This window comes from Pristis pectinata, chromosome 20, assembly GCF_009764475.1.
Source record: "Pristis pectinata isolate sPriPec2 chromosome 20, sPriPec2.1.pri, whole genome shotgun sequence".
Taxonomy (NCBI): domain Eukaryota; kingdom Metazoa; phylum Chordata; class Chondrichthyes; order Rhinopristiformes; family Pristidae; genus Pristis; species Pristis pectinata.
The window spans coordinates 38,763,055-38,786,959 of NC_067424.1; the positions used below are offsets into that span (position 1 = coordinate 38,763,055).

At 42.6% G+C, this 23,905-nt stretch overlaps 1 protein-coding gene across 2 annotated transcripts in view; it reads left to right on the forward strand.

Annotated features, from left to right (window-relative positions):
* Window positions 1-23,133, forward strand: part of LOC127580692 (NACHT, LRR and PYD domains-containing protein 3-like) — a 42,253-nt gene extending 19,120 nt beyond the window's left edge. For both annotated transcript variants that reach the window (XM_052034450.1, XM_052034451.1), the window contains 10 exons: window positions 6,750-6,912; window positions 7,007-7,072; window positions 14,783-16,517; window positions 20,306-20,392; window positions 20,564-20,734; window positions 20,851-21,009; window positions 21,211-21,381; window positions 21,564-21,728; window positions 21,841-22,008; window positions 22,174-23,133. In XM_052034450.1, coding sequence (XP_051890410.1) covers window positions 6,750-6,912; window positions 7,007-7,072; window positions 14,783-16,517; window positions 20,306-20,392; window positions 20,564-20,734; window positions 20,851-21,009; window positions 21,211-21,381; window positions 21,564-21,728; window positions 21,841-22,008; window positions 22,174-22,261 — 2,973 coding nt within the window. In that variant the 3' untranslated portion in view covers window positions 22,262-23,133. The remainder of the gene's footprint in view (window positions 1-6,749; window positions 6,913-7,006; window positions 7,073-14,782; window positions 16,518-20,305; window positions 20,393-20,563; window positions 20,735-20,850; window positions 21,010-21,210; window positions 21,382-21,563; window positions 21,729-21,840; window positions 22,009-22,173) is intronic.
* Window positions 23,134-23,905: the final 772 nt, after the last annotated feature.

Sequence of the window (23,905 nt, forward strand, 5' to 3'; positions counted from 1 at the left end):
ATCAATCTTCCTGGCCACCATCTCAAAGAACCCTATCAGGCTTGTGAGACAAGATCTTCCCTTCACAAAGCCATGCTGGCTGTCCCTAATCAGTCCATGTTTCTCCAACTGCTCATAGATCCTATCTCTTAGAATCCTTTCCAAAGCTTACCCACCGCAGACGTAAGGCTTACCGGTCTGTAATTCCCTGGACTATTCCTACTACCTTTTTTTGAATAAAGAGACAACATTGCCACCCTCCAATCCTCCGGTACAATCCCCATTGACATCGACGACTCAAAGATCCTAACCAACGGTTCAGCAATCTCCTCCCTCACCTCACGGAGCAGCCTGGGGAATATTCAGTTAGGCCCTGGGGACTTATCTGTCCTAATATTTTCTAACACATCCTCTCTTAATATCTACATACTCTAGAACATTATCCTCACCTACACTGTTCTCAACATCATCAAGACCCCTCTCCTTGGTGAATACTGAAGAGAAGTATTCATTGAGAACCTCACCCACTTCCACAGCTTCCAGGCACATCCTCCCACCTTTGTCTTTAATCAGACCTACCTTTACCCTAGCCATCCTTCTGCTCTTTACATATGAGAAAAAAGCCTTGGGATTCTCCTTAACCCTGCTCGCCAAAACCTTTTCATGTCCCCTTCTTGCTCTCCTCAGCCCTTTAAGTTCCTTCCTTGCTACTCTATATTCCTCAAGAGCCCTGTCTGATCCTTGCTGCTTACACCTTGTGTATGCTGCCCTCTTCTTCCTAACTAGTTGTTCCACCTCTCTCATCACCCACGGTTCCTTCACCCTGCCATTCCTTCTCTGCCTCACCGGGACAAATTTATCCCTAACATCCTGCAAAAGATCCCTGAACATCGACCACATCGCCATAGTACATTTCCCTTCAAAAATGTCATTCCAATTTACACTCCCAAGCTCTCGCCTTATAGCCTCATAATTCGCCTTTCCCCAATTAAATATCTTCCTGTCCTCTTTGCTCCTATCCCTGTCCATGACAATTCTAAAGGTTATGGAGCAATGGTCACTGTCCCCCAAATGCTCACCCACTGATAGATCTGTCACCTGACCCGGTTCATTACCTAAGACTAGATCTAATATGGCATTCCCTCTAGTTGGCCTGTCAACATACTGTGTCAGGAATCCGTCCTGGACACGCTTAACAAACTGCGCCCCATCTAAACCTTTGGCACTAAGTAGGTGCCAATCAATATTTGGATAGTTGAAGTCTCCCATTATAATAACCCTGTTATTTTCGCGTCTCTCCAAAAACTGCCTCCCAATCTGCTCCTCAGTATCCCTACTGCTACCGGGAGGCCTACAGAATACTCCCAGGAGGGTAACTGCCCCTTTCTTATTCCTAACTTCCACCCATATTGACTCTAGAGAGGATCCTTCTACATTATCTACCCTTTCTGCAGCTGTGTACAGTGTCCCTGACCAGTATCGCCACCCCTCCTCCTCTTCTGCCCCCCCCCACCCTACTATCCCTTTTAAAACACTGAAAGCCAGGAATATTCAATATCCATTCCTGCCCCAATGTCAGCCATGTCTCTAATAGCCACAATGTCATAGTCCCATGTACTTATCCAAGCTCTGTTCATCTCCCTTATTCCTGATGCTTCTCACATTCAAGTAAATGCACCTTAGCCCATCCACCTTGCTACTTTTATAGCCTGTACTCTGCTGCTCCTTCCTCAATGCCTCTCTACCTGTCAGATCTGCCTTTTCCCCATCCCCTTCTTCCTCTGACCTACTCCTCTGGTTCCCTTCCCCCTCACAATCTAGTTTAAACCCACCTGAACCACCCTAGCAGACCTGGCCACAAGGATATTGGCCCCCCTCAGGTTCGGGTGTAAACCGTCCTCTCTGTACAGGTCCCACCTTCCCCAGAAGAGATCCCAATCATCTAAAAATCTAAAACCCTCCCTCCCTCCTGCACCAACTTCTCAGCCATGCATTTATCTGCCATCTCCTCCTATTCCTACCTTCACTATCACTTGGCACTGGTAGCAATCCCAAGATCGCTTCCCTTGAGGTCCTGTCTTCAGCCTTCTTCCTAGCTTGCTAAACTCACTTTTCAGGACCTCATCCCTCTTCCCACGTATGTCATTGGTACCAACATGAACCACGACTTCTGGCTGTTCTCCCTCCTGCTCTAGAATCCTGTGGACCCGATCAGTGACATCCTGGACCCTGGCACCTGGGAGGCAACATACCATCCGGGATTCATGCTCACTGCCACAGAACCTCCTATCTGTTTCCCTGACTATCGAGTCCCCTGTCACTACTGCCTTCCTCTTCTCCTCCCTTCCCTTCTGAGCAGCTGGGAATGATTTTACTCCTTCATGTAAAGAATGGCATGAAGGGAAGATCAAATTTGGAAAGAAAGGTTCAAGTAAAGTGCCTGTGAATTTGTTCCAAATTGAGGAACTTGGAGATGACAATAATGTGCATAAAAAATGAGAAGCATTTTTGAGGCAAAAATATGAAAGACTTGCAGATGGAGCACAGAAACACGGCCTTCAGCTCACTGTCCACGTTGTCCATCAACCAACTATGTACACTAATCTAACATTAATCCTATATTTTATTCCTAGCCCCCCTGCCCCATTCTCATCAACACCACTTGCTCCACTCTCACTTGCTACTACACTTGGATACCAGGGACAATTTACAGTGCCCAATTAATCTTCCAACCCCCCATTCCTTTGGGATCTGGGAGGAAACTGGAGCAACTGGAGGAAACTCACGTCATCAGAGAGAACATGCAAATTCCATACAAACAGATCAGGATTGAGCCCAGGTCGCCGGCACAATGAAGCAGCAACTCTGCTGGCTGTGCCATTGCAGGTGGCCCAAAGAAGGAAATTCATCCAAAAATGATAAGAGCTTAAAAATCTGATGCTATTCAACAGTGACTGTTTCAGCAATCTTATTCATGTATAATGGATTGTGACTTCAATTGCACATTTGAGGTTAAATGTGGAAATCAGCAAGTCACTTTCCAAGGTGCTCCTCTGTGACTGAAGTGGTGCCAGATTGGTGTCTTACTGAGATTCTTCACTAAATGGCATTGAGCTATGTTTAATATTTACAAATTAAGCATGGCAGAAGAAAAGTTGATTTAGTTTATTCTATTGTAAGTACATATTTCAGTGTGAACAGTAATTATATGAAGTAGGTAGTGTCACTATTTACATTTGAGGAGTTTCATTCCCTCGCACCTTAACTACTTCTCCCATCCTGCATGCACTATTTCTCAACTGCACCATTTGTAATTAGCTGTTCTCATGTTTATCAGTCTGATGTTTTGATACTGCATCTTAGACAAGATATATAAGATTTATTTATTAGTCACATGTACATCGAAACACAGTGAAATGCATCTTTATGCATTACTGAGAACGTGCTGGGGGCAGCCCACAAATGTCGCCACTCTTCCGGCACCAACATAGCATGCCCACAGCTTCCTAACCTGTACGTCTTTGGAATGTGGGAGGAAACCGGAGCACCCAGAGAAAACCCACACAGACACGGGGAGAACGTACAAACTCCATACAGGCAGCAGTGGGAATTGAACCCAGGTCGCTGGCACTGTAATAGCATAACGCTAACCACTAAAGAACCGTGCTGCCCCCAACATCACAAATACAACATGCAGCTGAAACAATTTGTCCTTCATTTCATGTTCCACTCTCCATCTTGTGGAGGCCAGCAACATCAAACATAATATCAAACAGCATTCCCCTCTCCTGCAGCAACAATCTGCTGGAGGAACTGGGTCAACAGCATCTGTGGGTATAATTCTATATATGTGCATGCTCATTGATACTGTTGTTTTAATCCTTATTGAATTAATTTTAAAATTTTGTTCAGGTGGCTTAAATCTTTCCATTGCATTCACCATTTCCTTTAATTGCCTCCAGCCATATAATCTTCATAATGCTGTAAACATATTTTCTTAATTCTGAAGTGTGTACATTTTGCACCCAGTCCTCAACCTTTTGTTGTAGCTAGGTTGAATTAGACAAATTAGCTTGTGTAGCTGCTCTCAATTTAAGAAAAACTAGACAATTTGCCCTGCCATGGCACTGGATTCAACAAAAATGCACCTGTCAACCCTGAAAAGTCATCCTCACTAAAACCAGGGAATCAGCACAAAAAATGACAGCAGCAGAGGAAGTTAATACGAGACTTGATTGATGTATAGTATATAAAATTGTAAGGAGTGTAGTGCAGAAATTATGCAGGGATCTTTTCCCCTTATCAAAAGTGAATAAAACTAGATTTGGAATAAGGGGTAAGAGATTTAGAGGGGATCTGAGGGGGACCTTTTTTCACCCAGAGACTGGTGAGGACCTGGAATGCACTGCCTAAGAGTGGTGGAAGAAAAGTCATTAACAGCATTGAAAAGCTGCACAGGTAAGCACTTGAATTACGAGGCATTGAAGGTTATAGGTCAAGTGCTGGAAGGTGAAATTAGTAATTGGTGCCCATTGGTCTGTATGGACACGGTGGGCCAAATGGCCTGTTTTCTATGCTGTATGAATCTATGTTCGATGAAACTTGGAAGTCTAATGAATGTTTAGTTTATTTTCCCTTTCAGCTAAATATTTCTCTTGTAGTCTGAAGATTCTTTTAAATGCTTCCCTTTCTATGTAATTGCTTATATTGGTGGTTATTTTATCTTCCCTTCCTCTATTCTCAGCCTCTGACATTAGTGGTGTGAAAGTTACTGGAGGGACATAGCATCTGCCTGCATTTGGAAAGGCAAGGACTGATGAGGGATAGTCAGTATGGCATTGTGTGGGAAGTTAAGTCTCATGAATTTGATTGAGATTTTTGAAGAGCTGACCAAGAGGATTGAGGAGGATAGGGCCAGTAGATGGTGTTTACATGGACTTTAGCAAGGCCTTTAATGAGGTACAATATGGTATGGTGGTCCAGGACGTTAAATCACATCGTAACCAGCATGAGCTAGCCAATTGAATACAAAATTGGCTCGGTGGCAGGAGTCAGAGGGTGGACATGGAGAGCTATTTTTCTTCCAGATATGAGGCCTGTGACCAGCAGTGTCCCTTGGGGGTCAGTGCTGGGCCCACTGTTTATCAGCAGTTTTAATTATTTGGTTGAGAATGTGGTTGGCATGGTTAGTAAGTTTGCAGATGACACAAAGATTAGTGGTATAGTGGACAGTGTGTAAAAAAAAAAAAAAAAAAAAAAAAAAAAAAAAAAAAAAAAAAAAAAGTTATTTAAGATTACAACAGGATCCAGAACAACTGGGAAAGTGGGCCAAGGAATAGCAGATGGAATTTGCCTCGGACAAGTATGAAGAGCTACATTTTGGGAAGTTGAACCAGGTTGAGACTTGCACAGAAAATGGCAGGGCTCTGTTGTGGTGTTGAACAAAGAGAGCTAGGGGTACACATATAATGCCCTGAAAGTAGCAACACAGGTAGACAGTGTTGAAGAAGGTGTTTGATGCACTTCATCAGTCAGGGCATCGAGTGGGAGAGTTGGGACGTCATCTTAGAATTGTACAAGGTGTACGATATAGGAAAGATGTCATTAATCTGGAAGGAGTGCAGAAAAAAAACTCACGAGCATGTTACTGGGACTGGAGGGCTTTGAGTTTAAGGAAAGGCTGGGATTTTTTCCCCTGTGGTCCAGGAGGCTGAGGGTTGACCTTTTGGCTATATAAAATCACGAGAGGTATAGATAGGTTGAATGGTTAGGGGAGTCTAAAACTAGGGCGTAGATTTAAGGTGAGAAGGGAAAAGTTTAAAGGGGTTGTAACTGCTGACTACTTCGCACAGGTTGGTGGGTATGAGGACTGAGCTTCCAGAGGAAGTGGCTGAGGAGGGTACAATCACAGCATTTACATGGGTACATAGACTGGGAAGATTTAGAGGGATATGGACTAAATGCAGGTGAATAGGACTAGCTGAAATAGGCAATGCAGCTAACGTGGATGAGTTGGGCTGAAAGCATTTTTCATTACTATGACTATGAAATCTGCTTTTGCACAGGTTATTAATCTGTGTTTCATTGTATTTATTTCCCCCACTGTCATTGTAAAACATAGATATTCTCCTACTACTTGTTTGCTCTGGTTCATTTTCCACTGAGTAACCCCTGCTTGTCTGTTTCCTCCAAATGTACTGTTGCCTCCAGCCACAGTGTTGGTATGGACAGGTATGTTACTCTATAGACAGGTGAATTTATTATTAAAATATCCTCCCACTCTGGTTAGCCATCTAATTAGTATCCTGTTCTACATGTTTATTTATTCCTTTTCAGTATATCATCCCACCCCTTTTTATTCAGTATGTTCTCTTTAGCTATGCTACCTTGTGTTCTCCTTTTATATTTGGACTACTCATACTTTAATTCTTATCCCTTCTCGCTCTTCTAAAATGTTTGCCACATCCCAATTGGCCCTTTTTCTAAGACGTGGGTAAGATCTGTGTTGGATATATTTTTAAAGTCTTAGAGGGATTAATATAAGTAAAACCAAGGCATGGAGTCAATATCAGTTAATATCTCACTGAATGGCTGAATAGGCTTGAAGCTGATTGTGCTGAGTCAGTATTTCTTATTGGAGAATATTCAGCCTATCTTTGGATAATTTCTTCTTCTGGATACATTGTGGGAGATTCTGCCTCCGAACAGGTCCATTCCCTGTGTTTATCTTTCACTCTGATCCACAATATCTGGCTTGTTTTTATTTACAGAAAGTGGTGGAGAAAGGGAACCAGGTCCACAGTTCCAAACTTCTTCTAACTCTCGTGATGGAAAAAGGCTCATCTGCCCGAAGGGTAATGTGGGAATCATTTCTGAAAACAAACCTTAGATTACCAAAGTTGGAGAAAGTGCTGAAAGAAATACAAGAATTACGTAAGAGAAAATCACATGCTAAATACAAACCTACCACATGTTACCACTGTATTACACAGATCACAATTCATAAAATGTCAATGATTCAAAACAGGTACTGATCCTGAGGATTACATGAAAATTATCCATGGCTTTACTGGGGCTCCCAGTGAACTAAAAGGTAAGTGACAAATTAGATTTTTATTTTTTAATTATTCACTTTTAACAATGTGGGAACCGCAAGCATGGGAACCGCAAGCATGGTAAGTTTTTCTGGTCCATCCTGAAATGCACTTGAAGTGATGGCAGTGAGCCCCTTCTTGTATTGATGCAGTCAAGCTAGTAAATGTATTTGCACAATGCATTTGGGCCTGGAAATCCAGGATCTGGTCATAGCAACAATGATGGAATGGCAATATTTCCAGGTCAGGGGGGTGTGGGACTTTGAGGAGAGTTTGCAGATGGTGCTGCTCCAATATGCCTGATCCTGCCTTGCCTGTGGCACAGATATGGGAGCTGTTGGAGTAGTGTAGGTTGGGTAATTGCAGTGTAGTCAGTTTGTTAGAATTGGTCATAACACTTCATCCACCCTGACCCTCAACACTGGTGCTCTCCAGGGTTGTGTGCTCACTTGCCTGCTCTGCTCCCTATATACCCTTAACTGTGTGGTCAAATATGGTGCCAACTCAGTCTTTAAGTTTACCCAACAATATCACTGTAGTCAATTGGATCAACAGCCATGATGAGACAAGAGTACAGGAGAGAGATCACAAATCTTATATGTCATGGTGTCTGACAACAACCTTGCCCTTAGCGCCAACAAGACCAAAGAGTTGGTTGTTGATCTAAGGAAGTGGAGGGGTGAACACAACTCTATCCTCATCAACAGAGCTACTGTAGGGATGGTCGACAGCTTCAAGTTCCTTGAGATCCATATTACTAGCAACCTCACTTGGTCCCATCTCTCTGATGTGGAGATCAAGAAAGCACATCAGCATATTTACTATTTTAGGGGTCTGAGAAGATTCGGCATGACCACAACAGATACAGTCTAAAAGGTATCTTAATGGGTTATAAGTCAGTCTGGTATGACAACTGCTCTACTCTGTACTGACACAACTTGCAGAGTGATAAACACAGCTCAGTCCATCACAGGCTTCTCCGTTCCTTCCATCCAGTACATCTCCATCATGCATTACTTCAAGAAGGCTAATAGTGTTAAGGATGTCTGCCCCACCCTGCCCATTCCCTTTTTTTTCTCTTCTACTTTCTGGGAGAAGGTGCAGGAGCTTGAAAGCCTGGATGTCCAGACTTAACTATGGGGAAGAAGCTATTCTTATCAAATTCCTGAACAAGTCACCTCTTTCAAGCCCTCTTTCTAGTGGTGTTACCACATTCTAGTACTCTTAATTCTCTCTCTCTCTCAATTATGTTATTGTCACATTATCATTTCTTTTTGCACTACATTCTTTGCACCATTCTGCTGTTTTGCGCTCGTCATTGTATTTATTATTACCATGCATACTGTTTACCACACCAGCTTCATGGTATTGGTTTATCATTGTCACTTGTACCGAGGTACAGTGAAAAACTGGTCTTGCATACCGATCGTACAGGTCAATTCATTACACAGTGCAGTTACATTGAGTTAGTACAGAATGCATTGATGTAGTACAGGTAAAAACAATAACAGTACAGTGTAAAGTGTAACGGCTACAGAGAAAGTGCAGTAAGGTGCAAGGTCACAACAAAGTAGACCGTGAAGTCAGTCCATCTCATTGTATAAGGGAACCGTTCAATAGTCTTATCACAGTGGGGTAGAAGCTGCCCTTAAGTCTGGTGGTCCGTGCCCTCAGGCTCCTGTATCTGCTACCCGATGGAAGAGGAGAGAAGAGAGAATGTCCTGGGTGTGTGGGGTCTTTGATTATGCTGACTGCTTCGCCAAGACAACAAGAGGTAAAGACACAGTCCAAGGAGGGGAGGCTGGTGTCTGTGATGTGCTGGGCTGTGTCCATAACTCTCTGCTGTTTCTTGTGGTCCTGGGCAGAGCAGTTGCTGTACCAAGCCATGATACATCCAGATAGGATGCTTTCTATGGTGCATCGGTAAAAGTTGGTGAGAGTCAAAGGGGACAAACTGAATTTCTTTAGCCTCCTGAGGAAGCAGAGGTGCTGCTGAGGTCTCTTGGCTGTGGCATCTACATGATTTGACCAGGACAGGCTGTTGGTGATGTTCACTCCCAGGAACTTGAAGCTCTGAACCCTCTTGACCTCAGCACCATTGATGTAGACAGGTGCATGTACACCACCCCCTTTCCTGAAGTCATGCAAGCACTGAGTTTCGTTGCACACTCGTGTACATGACAATAAACTAATCTTACATATTGTGCTAGTGGTGAAGGAAATGAATGCTTAGGGTGATGATTGGCTTTGCTGGTCACGTGGGTTGCTGTTCTGACCTGGAGCTTCTTGAGCATGGTCAAAGTTCACTCATCCACGCGAGTAGGGGATCTTGCAACGTGCATTACTGATTTATCTTTTTCAGTCTACATGCTGTCAGGAGGTGAGCTCTAGTCTCTGACCTCTTATAGCCACCTTATTTGTGCAGCTAGTTCAACTGAGCAGAACCCTTCAGTGCTGTGAAATCCTATAGACACCTGCAAGGGACATGAGAAACAGAACTTTCAAGCACACTGTGAAACCTCACATACCTCACAATACACTGTAGCATTGTGGAATACTTTCAGCAGAAGGACTGCTGCAGTCTAAGGTGATGGCTGTTGATCGTCTTTTCAAGGACAGTGAGGGATGGGCAATAAGTGCTTCTCTTGGCACTGACTCCTGCATCCTGAAAACTAACTTTAAAACGAGTCATAACTGTGAACCTAATATATTTGGCTTTGTCTTGCTAACTGAAGATCCTTATTTGATTTTTGTTTTATTCAGTTGCCAGATGTGATCACTGCTATTAGGTGCTCCATCCTTTCGCATACAGAATTGTCTTTGAGTAGATAGTGATATTATGTATGGATGTTCCGTGAAATCCCATGATGAATTGAGGATAGGCAGCAACTCTTAATACAAACAGGGGAGACGAGAGAAGCTGATGCAGGAAATCTGGAGAAATTGCTCAGCAGGTCAGGCAGCAAATAGAGGGAAATGAACAGTTGACGTTTCGAGCTGAGACCCTTCATCAGGACTGGAAAGGGGGCAGAAGCCAGAATAAAGGGATGGGGGGAGTGGGAGGAGCATGAGCTGGCGGGTGATAGATGAATCCAGGTGGGGGGGGGGGGGGAGAAGATAGGTAGGTGGGGTAGGCGTAGGGAGATAGTGGGAATGATGTGAGAAGCTAGGAGACAGGTGGGAGGCAAAGGGCTGAACAAGGTGGAATCAGACTGAGGATAGTAGATCATGGAATAAAGGAAAGGTGGTGGAGAACCAGAGGGAAGAAGGTGTGGGTGATGGGCAGGGGAGGGGACAGAGAAGGAAGGGGTATAGGGGTCAGAGGGATAAGGGAAAACAAAAGGGGTGGGGGGTGTAACGAAAATATTTTAAGATTTGTTCCTTGTTCTTTCCTGATTCAGCAGCAAAGGTATTTGCAAACAAAGGAAGCACTGTACACACGTTAAAGGTTGTAGAAACTACCTTATTAGAATTGTATGAAGACTAAAATAGAAAAGTAGAATACTTAAAATACAGAAGGAAGCAAGATAATACTTAACCAATCAATGAACTGATATATATAATGCCGGAGGGAACCTTGGGTGTCCTACAGCCTTTCAGGCAGCCTTCTGTCTGTGTCTTAGCACCGGTTACGACCCAGCCTAAGGGAAGGTGCCGATTTGTACAAAGAAGCTGCCCGCTTTTATACACCTCAAACATAACTTTTGTACAAAGAAGCTGCCCGCTTTTATACACCTCAAACATAACTTTTATCTCAGTACTTTTCCATTCCTTAGTGGTACCAGCTTGTACCACCTTATCACTCGTGACCTTCGGCCTAAACACTTAACTTGGAAACAGAGACAACAGGTCTGTAAAGAAGAAAACATTCTTCACCAGTATCTGATCTCAAGGATGTACATCTGTACTCCCATAAGTTCTCAAAATGTTCCCACAGTCTGAGCTGACACCATTTTGTGTTGCACACTACTGCACATACTAAGGAGAAATCAGAAATGACTTTTGGTAAATTTAACTCTTTCCTTATGTGGGGGGGGAGGGGGCAGTAGGTGGAGGCGCTGGTGGTGAGAGATGGGGTAGTGGCTACTGGAAGTCAGAAATCAATGTTACTACAAGCCCTCTACATGTACTGTGCTTCCCAGATTCATGCTTTGAGTCAAGAAGCATAATTGACCCATTCAAGCAGAAAATCCATGTGCCCCAACAAGCATTTTCCTCTCCACTGTGTCCATGGAAGTGTATTCTTTCCCGTCCCTTGATTTTAAAGATTTGCTCCTTTATTGCCTTTTCTAAATCTCTGCTTGATCACATTTTTGCTTAAAAAAAATAGTTGATTTTTTTTTTGCCCCCCCCCACGATTTAGATATTGTTACAAAAGCAGAAAATGCTGGAAACACTCATTACATCAGGCAGCGATTGTGGAAGGAGAAATAGTTAAAGTTGTGGGGGTGAAGACCTTGCATCAGAATGGGAAGATAATTATGTCCAGATTTGTGAGGTGGTTTCTTGGAGTTATGTTGGTAATTTGATTAACATTTCAATGCAGGTTTTTCATGTTCATAAAGGTAGGTAAAACCTATTCAGCTTTATTCTCAGTTTAGTAGCTTAAAATGCAATTCTGGTACCATTCTGTACCTGAAGAATGCCAGTAATCTTTAACCATAATCTGGATTTGCAAGGTGTTGCACATTAAACCAGAATCCTGAAATGAGGGGGAAAAACATTAACAATATACTCTATGCATACACTATCTCAAAGAATCAGTTCAAGTTCCTGATGCAAAAAAAGTGAAAGAATATAAGATTTAGTGTAGTGCAGAGAGTTATTGGTGGTGGGGAGGGAATAACAAAGAAATGAAAATTTGAGAAGGCACAAAATGCCTGAATTTGAGGAGAATAGAGGCCATGAGGGTTGTAGGACGATGAAGGAACACAGATACTTTTGAGTCGGGTTCGGAGGGAAAGCTGCTGATGTTGGTGTTCCTATTGCCTTCCCCCTTAGTGATGGGGATTGCAGGCAAGGAAGCTGCTGTTTGCAATTGTCTAAATGAGTAGCTGCAGTTTGTAGATGGTACACATTGCAGAGACTGTGCACTGGTAGAGGGAATGAAGGTTTAGGTTAGTGATGAGATATCAATTAAGCAGAGTGCATTGTCCTAGATGGTCAAGCTGCTTGAGTTTTGTTAGAGATGTAGTCATCCAGGCAAGTGGCAAATATACCATCGTACTCCTGATACTCCTTGTCGGAGTAGTGTCGTGGAGTTGTACAGCACAGAAACGTACTCTTTGGCCTACCACATCCAGGTCAACCTTTTTACCCATCTATACTAATTCCATTATGCCACTTTATGTCAATATCTTTGTCTTGCCTACTTTAAGTGCCTGTCTAAATGTCTCTTAGACCTAGTGACTGTATTTGATTCAATCACCAATGGCGCTGTGTTCAAGGCATCAACTATGCTGTTCTTCAAAAATAAAACAACTTTCCCTTCAAATCCCCTCTAATTCCTCCCTCTCACTTTTGTGGAAAGGCTTTGGTTTGAGTTCAGACATGGACTTTGGAATTATAGGCGAGCTCAAGTTTATGAAAATTCTTGGGGGAGAGGCTGATCAGAAGCTGAGCAGAACATTCAAGCCCGGAAGGAACCAAAGGAATGTGGTTTAATCATCAGGGGGAAGGACAGGAAAAGGATGATATTACGCCGTGGATGTAGATGTTTCTTCTATGGGAAACAGTACTGGGTATACCAAGTCCTATTTGTTGGTTTTTGGTTTTCAGTATGCTAAATACTAATATAACCAAAACAGGCAGTGAATATGGCACTAGTGGGCAATCTGTCCATTCTCAGACAGCCACTCTCCTAATGCACAGAGTACACCAAATAACCTGCCTGAATGTCTGAAACAATGGTGGGAAAGTTACTGGAATCTATCCTCAAGGATGGGGTTACGGAATACCTGAGGTGCAAGGCAAGATAGGTCCTAGCCAACATGGTTTTGTGAAAGGAAGATCGTGCCTGACCAACCTATTGGAGTTTTTTTTGAAGAAATCACAGGTAGGGTAGATAAGGGAGAGGCGGTAGATGTTGTGTATTTAGACTTTCAAAAGGCCTTTGACAAGGTGCCTCATAAGAGACTGATTAATAAGATGAGAGGTCATGGAATTACAGGTAGGATAACAGAATGGGTGGAGCGTTGGCAGGAAGCAAAGGGTGGGAATAAAAGTATCTTGTTCTGGTTGGCTACCGGTTACTAGTGGTGTTCCGCAGGGGTCGGTGTTGGGGCCACTCCTTTTTACCTTGTACATTAACGATTTGGATGATGGAGTAAATGGTTTTGTGGCTAAGTTGCAGATGACACCAAGATAGGTGGAGGAGTAGGGAGTATTGAGGAGACAGGAAGTTTGCAGAGAGACCTAGATAGTTTAGGAGAATGGGCAAGGAAATGGCAGATGAGATTTAATGTTGAGAAATGTGCAGTTGTACACTTTGGAAACACATAAATGGGCAGATTATTATCTAGAAGGAGAGAAAATTCAAAGTACAGAAGTACAAAGGGACTTGGGGTTACTCGTGCAGGATACCTTAAAGGTTAACCACCAGGTCGGATCAGTGGTAAAGAAAGCGAATGCTGTGTTGGCATTCATCTTGAGAGGTATAGTGTATAAAAGTAAGGAAGTGTTGATGAGGCTCTACAGGGCACTAGTGAGGCCTCATTTGGAATACTGCGTGCAGTTTTGGGCCCCATATCTTAGGATGTGCTGATGTTGGAGAGGGTTCAGAGGAGATTTACGAGGATAATTCCTGGAATGAAAGGGCTTACGTATGATGAGCATTTGTTGGCTCTTGGACTGTACTCACTGGAGTACAGAAGAATGAGAGGGGACCTCATAGAAACATTTAAAATGCTGAAAGGAATGGACAGAGTAGATGTGGCTAGGCTGTTTCCCTTGGCGGGTGAGTCCAGGACCAGAAGGCACAATCTTAGAATTAGAGGGTACAGGTTTAAAACAGATGAGAAATTTCTTTAGCCAGAGGGTGGTTAAATTGTGGAATTCCTTGCCAGGTACAGCAGTGGAGGCCAGATCATTGGGGACGTTCAAGGAAGAGATAGATGATATCTAAATAGTTGGGATATCAAGGGATATGGGGATAAGGCTGGAAATTGGAATTAGAATAGTTTTTTTCTTCTTCTTCCTCTTTCTCTCCTCCCCCCCCCCCCCCCCCCCATTTCTCATTTCTCATCTTTTCCCTTTTCCTTGGAGCAGACTCAATGGGCCGAATGGCCTGCTACTGCTCCCTTGTATTGTGATCTTGTGAATAGAACATGGTTACATCTAAATTCACTGACTGTGTCTTTCCCATGACATCGACGGAATTATTTCTTCTTTCTGCAAAGGCTAAGTAATCCAGCTATCAGAAATTGTTTATCTGCCATGTAAACAGGATTATGGAAGGATTCATCATAATAACCAAATAGTTTTAAATATCACTAGCAAGGTACTACCTTCATGGAAATCCCCATGTATTAAAATCAAATGAGGACTTAAAAAGTTGTTTCAATTGTTGGTCATTTTCGAACAAGTTACTTATTAACCGACATTTAATTCCTGCAATCCCATGAAGTTGTCAATTAACTTCTTGCAACCTTCTTAATGAACAGGATTTCTCAGTTAAAGCTAATATTGTGAACTGTTTTGTTCCGATGAAGATATTCAACAAAAACACAAGGAAGCACTCCGGAAGGAAACAGAAGAACTGAAAATGAACATGATTCAGGCCAAGGAGGCAGTGAAGATTTTCCAGCTGGTTGATCGATACGCTAAGCTTACAGTCATTTCAAGCATTCGAGATTGGAAACTTGTAGAGCATGAACTGCTGGCAAGAGGTCAGGAGCACGAGGAGTGGCGAGAGAAGCAGCTCCAGACAGATGTGGATATAATACAGACAGATAAATTGTTCTGTAGCAGTTTTTGCCAGAGTGAACACAGATCTGGGAGTTCAGCTGCTGTGAGTGGAGTTCCAGGGATTGGTAAAACAACAATGGTGCAAAAGATTGTTCATGACTGGGCCACTGACAAAATATATCATCAGTTCCAATTTGTGTTCAGTTTTAAATTCCGTGAGTTGAATGATATTAATTGTAGAGTAAACCTGCGTGAATTGATTCTGATTCACTATCCCTACTTTGGAACCTTGCTGAAGGAAGTCTGGAAAAATCCTGAGCAAATATTATTTATATTTGATGGCTTGGATGAATACAAGTTCAAAATTAATTTTGCAGACAATCGCAGAAACACAGAGCCTAAGCACATGTGCACAGATCCCGAGTGTTGGTGTGAAGTGTCCGACATTGTGTATGCTTTAATACAACGCAAGCTGCTCCCAGGATGTTCGGTGCTGCTGACCAGTCGCCCCACTGCGTTACATTTATTGGAAAGTGCTGAGATTAGTATCTGGGCTGAAATCCTGGGATTTGCTCATGAAGAACGGAGGGAATATTTTAACAGGTTTTTTAAAGATCAGACAGTGGCAGCAGCTGTTTTCAAACACGTGGAAGAGAACCAGATCCTATACACTATGAGCTTTAACCCTTCTTACTGCTGGATACTTGGTCAGACCCTGGGCCCTTTCTTCATAAAAAAAGGCAGAAATCTGCAGCGAATTCCCAAAACCATTACTGAATTGTATTCCTACTATATTTACAATATCCTGAAAAACCACACTTGTAAGCTCGAAGAGCCCCGTGATATTTTGCTGAGGATTGGTGAAATGGCCTTTGCAGGAGTTTCTGAGAAGAACATTATGTTTAGAAATGGAGATTTGATCAAGTACGATCTGAAACCTTCCCATTTCTTATCTGGGTTTGTGATGGAACTTTTGGAGAAAGATGATTCTGTTCAGAATGTGGTGTACGCATTCACGCACCTCACCATCCAAGAATTTGTAGCCGCACTAGCACGATTCTTAACTGCAGATCGTGGGGACATCTGGAAGCTCCTCAAGGAAGCCCACAAGGAGGAAGATGGGCGATATGAGTTGTTTCTCAGATTTGTTGTTGGTCTCTCTTCACGGTCATGTCAGCCCCTGGAAGAGTTTTTGGGGCCATTTCCTGTTGAAACATCCCATGAAGTGATTGATTGGATAAAGCGGGAAGTTGACAAACGGTTTGAAAACACAGGGAGCAGAGCAGCTAAAAGGAGCCTCCTGAACATGTTCCACTATCTGTTTGAGTCTCAAAATCTACCACTGGCTCAGTCCACAGTAGGATCAGTGAAAATGCTTAAACTTGGTGGATTGCAAATGAATCCAATTGACTGTGCTGTCCTGGCTAATGTTGTTGGCTTGTGTGAAACAATAAATGACCTTGATCTGCAGAATTGCTCCATTCAGAGTGATGGACTCTGGTGGCTGAGACCTGGACTGCACAAATGCGTGGTGTTAAGGTAATTTGTTGATTTGTCTCCACCTACAAATTGGGGAATAAAAAACACAATCTCAATGTGCAGTTGCTTCACAATGAAAGGAAACAATTCAGTTGAAAGGGAGAAAAGCAAAATATGGCATGTAACCAGAAGATCGTTGAGTGGTTCCCAAATGATTAGAGTGCTTAAAATTGACCCTTGAGAGGATGTGGCACATCTATATTTTTAACAAATGACAAGAATTGATTTAATTGTAATGTGTTCCTGCAGTGTGTATTGACAAGGTCCCCTTTCACTGCTATGTGCATCTATGCCAGGATACTAACTGCAGTAATCAGTATGCCACAGCATTCCAGTCTGTCCCAGGAAGTAGGAACAAACAACAGCCACTGTATTGGCAATGTGAGGAAGAGAGCAAAATATAAATGTTAAATACCAAGTAACTAGGAGCAAATCACAGCTTTGGAAAGTCATTGAATTCTAGTTTATGCAACCTCCTTGTATCTTGTACCCCCAAGTACAGGCAACAGCCTGGTAAATCTCTTCTGCACTCTTTCTCATTTAATAACATCTTTCCTATAACAGGATGACAAAAACTGTACACAGTACTCCAAGTGCGGCCTCACTAACATCTTGTATAACTGCAACATAACTTCTCAACTCCTATACTCGGTGTCCTGACTGATCACCACCCTATCTACCTGTGATACTGCTTTCATTGAACTGTGTACTTGCTCTCCTGGGTCCTTCTGTTCCATAACACACCCCAGGGCCCTATCTGTACAAGTCCTATCCTGGTTTGATCTCCCAAAATGCAATACCTCACATTATATTAATTGAAAACCATTTTCGAATCCTCGGCCCACATTCCAAGCTGATTAAGATCCCCCCCTGTAATTTTCCATAACCTTCTGCACTGTCTGCAACACAAGCTATTTTGGTATCATTCACAAACTTGCAAACCATGCCCTGTACATTCATGTCCAATAGTTTATATAAATTAAAAACAACAAAGGTCCCAGCACTGACCCCTGTGGCACACGATGAAACACAGCCTCCAGTCCAAGAAACAACCCTCAACCTTCTTAGCACTGAGCCAATTATGAATCCAATTCACTACCTGCCCATGGATGCCATGCGATCTAACCTTCCAGACTAGTCTGCCATGAGAGACCTTGTCAGAGACCTTGTCAAAGACCTTGCTAAAGTCCATAAAGACAACATCCACTGTCCTACCCTCGTCTACCCTCTTGATTAGCTCCTCAAAGAATTCGGATTTTTCAGACACAACTTCCCTTGCACAAAACTGTGCTGACTATCCTGAATCAGACCCCATCCTCTCCAAACGTTGGTAGATCCTGTTCCTCAGAATCCACTCCAGCAATTTATCCACCACTGATGTCAGACTCACCAGCCTGTAGCCTCCACAATTTCTTTAGATTCCCACAAGGTCTGAGAATGTACTCAGTCAGGCCTTGGGGTTTCATCCACATTAATGCACTTCAAGGCCTCCAATAACTCCTCCCTGCTAATCCATACGTGGTCTAAGACAATGCCACTCATTTTCCCCCATTTCCTTAGCTTCCATTTTCTTCACAGTAGAAACTGGAAAAAAAATCATTAAAATATCTCACCCATTTCCTTTGTTTCCGCGCACGGCCATGCTGATCTTTAAGGGGACCTATTCTTTCCTGAGCCGCCCTTTTACTCTTAATATACCCATAGAATCTCTTGGAATTTTGCCTCATCTTGCTTGCCAGATCCTTCTCATATCCTCTTCCTGCCCTCCTAATTTCTGTCTTAAGTGTACTCCTACGCTTGTCACCAAGAGATTCACTAGCTCCCAATTGCTTATGAGCAGTGTATGTCTTCCTGTTTTTCTTAACCAGGGCCTCAATATCTCTTTGTCAACCAGGGTTCCAGAAACCTGCCAGCCTTGCCCTTCAGCCTAACAGGAACATGCAGGCCCTAAACTCTTGACTTCACACTTTTAAAGACCTCCACTTGGCTGGCGCTCCTTACCCTGCAAAGAATCTTGCCCGATCAACCACTGCAAGATCGTGCTGAATGGCTGCAAAATTTGCTCTGCCCCAGTTCAGGACCTTAACTTGTGAACCGGTCTAATCCTTCTCCAGAACTATTTTAAAACTGATAGAATTATGGTCACTGAACCCAAAGTGCTTGTCAACAGCCTCTTCTGCCACTTGCTCTACACATTCACCAGGAGGAGGTCCAGTGTTGCAAAGTCTCTAGTAGTTCCATCTATATATTGATATAGGAGGCTATCTTGGACACATTTCACAAATTCTGCTCTATCCAAGCCTTTTACACTAGCGTTGCCCCAGTCAATTTCAGGAAAGTTAAAATCTCCTACTCATACTACCCTATTATGTTTACAACTAGCTGCAATCTCTCTACATATCTGCTCCTCCAATTACTGCTGACGTTGGTGAGCCTATAATTACCATTAGAATTACCATCCCCTTGTTTCTAAGTTCTAACCGTGTGGCCTCACTGGATGATCCCCCAAGAACATCCTCTAATGATTGTTAATATGGCCTCTTTCATCAAGAGGTAACTCCCCCTCCTCTCTTACCTGGACCTGTGTCACACCTGTAGCATCTGTAGCCCAGAACATTGAGCTTCCAGTCCTGCCCTTCCCTCAGCCATGTTTCTGTTATGGCCATGATAGTCCAGTTCCCAGAGCCAATCCGTGCCCTTGACTTCATTCATCTTACCTGTCAAGCCTCTTGCATTGAAATAAATGCAGTTTAAACACATGGTCTTTCCTGTCCCTTTACTGTGCTCCTGTCTATCCTGATGCCTACATTTGTTCTCATTGGTGACAGGTATTATCCCCTGATTTCTCATCACTGACTCCATTCCTCAGGGCCCTACTCCCCTGCCACTGTAGTGTAAACCCTCCTGAATAGCACCAGCAAATCTCCCAGCCAGGATATTGGTTCCCCCTCCAGTTCAGGTGCAACCTGTCTCTCTTGTACAGGTCACCCCAACCCCAGAAGTGATCCCAATGACCCAAGAACTTGAATCACTGCCCCCTACACCAGCTCCTCAACTGAGTTATCTTTCTATTTCTACCCTCGCTAGCATGTGGCACTGGGAGTAGTCCAGAGATTACTACCCTTGAGGTCCTTTGGATAAAGTGGGGCAGCTAACCCATAAATTTGTTGCAGTGGGCTGTTCTTGGGCACAAAATTCTAGAAATTCCCCTTGCACTGTTGGATCTGTTTGATGGAAATAAGGTAAAAGGCTGCACGCTCCCACAGACCAGCAGTTTGGGCATTGAAAACTTGTGGTGAGGCAGAATGAACTCTTTACAAAGATCCAAAGCAGATGTAACAGCGACATTTAGCACCTTTTCACAATGTGCCACTCGTATAATTTGCCCTGAAATATTATACAATTAAATGTGCATGGTGAAAATTGCAGATATAATCATCCTCTCATCTAATTCATGCAAAGTCCTCTATTTCCTCCAGAAAATCCAAGTTTTAAGAAGCAAATGAACAAGAGGGTTTTCCCAGACATAATTAGTCATTGAGCTCCGGGAAGATAAATCCAATCATCTTGTAATCAGGTTAGATTGAAGGATTTGTAGTAAGTTCATACAGCACTTTTAGTAATCATAAGTACTGATAATCCCTGAATATCCATGAAGTCAGACAGAATGACTGAAAAATCTGATGTAAATACCCTTGCCTGTTTTCTGTAACCTGTGATATCCAATGAGAGGAAATTGTAGCAGATCTAGGATTCCATTCAATTTCCTTCTCAATGTCTGTGTTTAGACTGTGGAACAATAAACTGGGAGATTCAGGAGTGAAACTGCTGTCTGCTGCTCTGAAGGAACGTACATGTAAAATACAGGAACTGCAGTAAGTAACAGATTGAGGGATGTACTTGTAATAATTGGAGATATAATTAGTACCAGTTATAATGTGATTAAGTCCTTATTAATTATTAATATAGTTATTAGTTAACCCTATGAATTTATGCAGAATCCTTTGTTTCTATCTCCCTTTTTATCTTTGCCACTGATCCTTCAGTCTAGGTGCTAACGATCTCACAGTTTCTTGTACTGAGGATCTCGCCTCTGCTCTCAGTGAAAATCGGTCACTGTTGGTACTGGAACTGAATAATAACAAACTGGGAGATTCTGGGATGAAAAATCTGTCTGTGGTTTTGAGGAAGCCAGGCTGTAAAATACGGAAACTGAGGTGTGTGTCAGATTCTGTGAAATGGTGTTTATGTTAACTGGGCATTTGACACTGCACGTTGTATACTACATAATCTGTTGTTGTCGGTTTTCATCTTTCTCATTTCTGATTCTCAGTCTGAAAGCTAATGGTCTCTCAGCTTCTTGTGTCGAGGATCTTTCCTCAGCTCTCTGTATAAACCAGTCACTGACAGCTCTGTCTCTGGGAAGTAATAAGTTGGGTGATGCAGGAGTAAAACAACTGCCCAAGGATCTGTGGAATATGGAGGAATTGGAGTGAGTACCAGGCACAGTCGTCTTGTGTCTTTTTATAATTCATTGGCTGTCCATTATCGAACATCTATTATTAACTCTCAACTCTCTTTTCTACCCCTGTTTTCTACCCCTCCCGCCTACCACTCTGCACCCTCTTGCTGCTCTGTATTCACTGTACACTCTTTTCTGGCTTCTCCTTCCCTCGTGACCCCTGATGGACAGGCTGGATGATAACAATCTCTCGGATTGCTGCACCAAGGATCTTGCTTCCACTGTCAGTACGTACCAGTCACTGAGAGCTCTGAACCTGAGCCGTAATGAGCTGGGAGATTCAGGAATGAAAACACTGTCTGCAGCTCTGAGGAAACCTGGCCAAAATCTGGAGGAACTGCGGTAAGTACCAGTCTATGTGAAATGGTCTTCATGAGTACAGGAGTGGGGGTGCTAAACATTTTTCAATTGTATGGGTAAATATTAATGCTAGTAATTTATTATCACTAATTCTTTTAATGAACTCTGGGAAATGGCACTAAGATATCTTTCTCTTCATTGTCATTTATTTCTCTGATCCCCAGACTTTGGACTGTTGGGCTCTCAGCCTCTTGTGCCCATGATGTTGCCTCTGTGCTCAGTAAAAGCTGCTCACTGACACTTCTGGACATCGGTGGTAATGAACTAGGTGATGTGGGCATGAAATTGTTGTGTGAGGGTCTGAGAAACTCTAAAATACGAAAGCTACAGTAAGTGCATGTCATATGAAGTTGTTTATACTGTGTCCGACAATGAGCATTAGTGATGTTGTAAATGAACGCTGGATGATGCCTCATCTCCTGGTATTTCTTTGATCCACAGGCTCTGGAAGAATGATCTCTCTGATTCATGCACTGACGATCTTTTCGATGCTCTCTGTGTAGTCCAATCACTGCAGATCCTGAACCTTAAATCTAACAACTTTACAGACCAATCTGTTTCGACATTCCGCAAACTCATACAGCACTGCAGAAATTTGAAGAGGATTGAGTGAGTATTTGAGTTAATATTTAATGTAACAAAATATCAATAGATCCACACATTTTTAAGGATGACATTTCTCTGTAATTACTGTTGCACTATTAAGCCTATCTTTTCCTAATCGACTTTGATGTAATCTGTTAAATTTAATGTGTATTCGTAAATTTGTTTCAGCCTCAGTGAGAATAAGTTCAGTTCAGCGGGGCAGGATCAGCTGCTGTCACTACGAAGATGCAGAAGTGGAATGAACGTGATTGTGTGAATGTTTCAATTTCCACACATCAAAGTGATTTTTCAAGTGAGATTTGTATCACTCCTTATGATATTCTCTACTACTTGGGATTCTTGAGGATGGTGCAGGGAGTCACTTGGACATCATTTATGTCTTTTTTTTCTGAAAAGATATCTTTATTTAAAGCAGAACATTCCTTCAAGCAAATGGCAACTAAGCAGGAGTGAATTGCATCCAGTGGAACAAATTGCGCTCAAAAATAAATACATGAACGTTCAATGAGCCACTGGAAACTGCAGAGCAGACTTAACAGAACCCATGTGTGGAGTGAATCTGGGTAAATGTTCCTGATCATGTTACTTGTGTAATTTTGTAATAGAACTTTTTAGGTACTGATGGGTCTGTATCACATTTTTGTTTTTCCATTTTTAAACACTGTTTTGACTCTTCCCATACCAACCTGGAACTGGCAATTCAGAATTTCATGTTGTTCATCTTGCTGAGAAATACAACTAGATAAGTGGACTCAGTGTTCCACTATAATGACCAGACTAGAGCTGACAGCATGTGCAAAGCAGCTGGACCAATGTCGGCTTTTAACTGTGTGCACAGTTTAAAAGAGCCTCTGCTAAGTTGGTATTGCTTTAAGAAAATCTAAAGTTGTACATCAGTCATGTGTGATTTGATAAGATGAGCCTATATACTGAAATGAAAATAATGAACCAGATGTCTTGTATAATTTTGAGAATAATAATATTGGAAAATTGGCTCATGTACAGCAAATGGCACAGTAACAATTATTGTTTAAGCAGGGGAGATTTGAGTTGCAACATTTGAGTAGTGGAGATGGTCTAATATCCAACATGAAATTCTGAATTGCCAATTCCAGGTTGGTATGGGAAGAGTCAAAAGGGTGTTTAAAAATGGGAAAACAAAAAAAAAATGTGATACAAACCCACCAGTACCTAAAAAGTTCTATTACAAAATTACACAAGTAACATGATCAGGCCAGCACAGTCAAGCAACGGTTAGTGCCATTGCCTTGCAGCTTCAGCAACCTGGAGCTGATGTAGAGTGTGCATGTACTCCCTGTGACTGTATGGATTTCCATTGGGTGCTCTGGTTTCCTCCATAACTGATGTTATTGGGCTGCACCAAATTATCCGTAGTGGAATAAGTAGCAGAAGAGACTCAAAGGGGAGTGGGTGGTCAAGTGGGAATGTAAGTGGCGGGATTAAAGGAGAGTCAGAGAGAGAATGGGCCTGATGGGAGTCCACTGCAGGGAGTCCCCTTGGAGTAGATGAACCACATGGTTACCTCCTGTGTTGTAATAAGTAATCATCTAAAGAACTTGTGTTCAAATAGCACTGACATTTTGAATTCAGTTTCCAAGAGGTTATCACAGTGAGTTTTTTATCCAACCATGTTTCACTTAATAGAATTACTAACCACTTTTGGAAGAGAGCTTGCTGTTCTTCCTTGGTATGGCCTGTATGCAACCCCAGTCCCTTGCTATTTTCCTCAGTAATATGTCAGTGCTCTCTGCAGTGCCCCAGCAAGCTACTCATTTGTATCAACCAATATCATCCATGGTCGGGGAAGATGGATAAAAGCATTTTCTCAAGGGTTTGGGGGTTTGCCAAATGAAGCAGCCTGAGCAGTGCTGCCCAGGGC